The following is a 1678-nucleotide window of genomic DNA, read 5'->3' as shown; positions in this document are numbered from 1 at the left end:
TCTACAGGAGACTCCACCTGAGGCTACATCCTCCCACCCTGAGTATCTATAGGAGACACCACCTGTGTCTGCAGCACCCCACCCTGATGATGTGTAGGAGACTCCACCTGAGGCTACAACATCCCACCCGGATAATGTGCAGGAGACTCCACCTGAGGCTACAACGCCCGACCCTGATGATGTGATGATGTGCCCGAGACTCCAACTGAGGTTACAATGTCCCATGCTGAAAATGCACAGGAGATTCCACCTGAGACTACATCCTCCCATCCGGAGGATCTACAGGAGACTCCACCTGAGGCTACATCCTCCCACCCTGAGGATTTACAGGAGACTCCACCTGCAGCTACATCCTTCCACCCTGAGGATACGCAGGAGACTACACCTGAGGCTACATCCTCCCACCCTGAGGATCCACAGGAGACTCCACCTGCAGCTACATCCTCCCACCCTGAGGATGCGCAGGAGACTACACCTGAGGCTACATCCTCCCACCCTGAGGATCTACAGGAGACTCGATCTGAGGCAACAATGTCCCATGCTGAGTATGCACAGGACACTCTACCTGAGCCTACTTCCTTCCACCCTGATGATGTGTATGATACTCCACCTGAGGCTACAACGCCCGACCCTGATGATGTGCCCGAGGTTACAATGTCCCATGCTGAGAATGCACAGGAGACTCCACCTGAGGCTACATCCTCCCACCCTGAGGATCTACAGGAGACTCCTCCTGAGGCTACATCCTCCCACCCTGAGGATCTACAGGAGACTCCACCTGTGTCTGCAGCGCCCCACCATGATGATGTGTAGGAGACTCCACCTGAGGCTACAACATCCCACCCGGATAATGTGCAGGAGACTCCACCTGAGAATACAACGCCCGACCCTGATGATGTGATGATGTGCCCGAGACTCCACCTGAGGTTACAATGTCCCATGCTGAAAATGCACAGGAGATTCCACCTGAGACTACATCCTCCCATCCTTAGGATCTACAGGAGACTCCACCTGAGGCTACATCCTCCCACCCTGAGGATTTACAGGAGACTCCACCTGCAGCTACATCCTTCCGACCCTGAGGATACGCAGGAGACTACACCTGAGGCTACATCCTCCCACCCTGAGGATCTACAGGAGACTCCACCTGCAGCTACATCCTCCCACCCTGAGGATGCGCAGGAGACTACACCTGAGGCTACATCCTCCCACCATGAGGATCTACAGGAGACTCGATCTGAGGCAACAATGTCCCATGCTGAGTATGCACAGGAGACTCCACCTGAGCCTACTTCCTTCCACCCTGATGATGTGTATGATACTCCACCTGAGGCTACAACGCCCGACCCTGATTATGTGCCCGAGACTCCACCTGAGGTTACAATGTCCCATGCTGAGAATGCACAGGAGACTCCACCTGAGGCTACATCCTCCCACCCTGAGGATCTACAGGAGACTCCTTCTGAGGCTACATCCTCCCACCCTGAGGATCTACAGGAGACTCCACCTGTGTCTGCAGCGCCCCACCATGATGATGTGTAGGAGACTCCACCTGAGGCTACAACATCCCACCCGGATAATGTGCAGGAGACTCCACCTGAGAATACAATGCCCGACCCTGATGATGTGATGATGTGCCCGAGACTCCACCTGAGGTTACAATGTCCCATGCTGGAAA

At 54.9% G+C, this 1678-nt stretch overlaps 1 protein-coding gene across 1 annotated transcript; it reads left to right on the top strand.

The window, feature by feature from the left end:
- The first annotated feature begins 216 nt into the window (after nucleotides 1–216).
- On the top strand, nucleotides 217–813 carry LOC138448051 (uncharacterized). Its single transcript, XM_069604592.1, has one exon. The coding sequence runs from the start codon at nucleotides 217–219 to the stop codon at nucleotides 811–813; it is 597 nt and encodes a 198-aa protein (XP_069460693.1).
- The last annotated feature ends 865 nt before the right edge of the window (nucleotides 814–1678 follow it).

Source organism: Ambystoma mexicanum, chromosome 3q (assembly GCF_040938575.1).
Source record: "Ambystoma mexicanum isolate Mex_15411 chromosome 3q, UKY_AmexF1_1, whole genome shotgun sequence".
Lineage (NCBI taxonomy): Eukaryota > Metazoa > Chordata > Amphibia > Caudata > Ambystomatidae > Ambystoma > Ambystoma mexicanum.
This window is presented reverse-complemented; position numbering and strand designations above follow the sequence as displayed.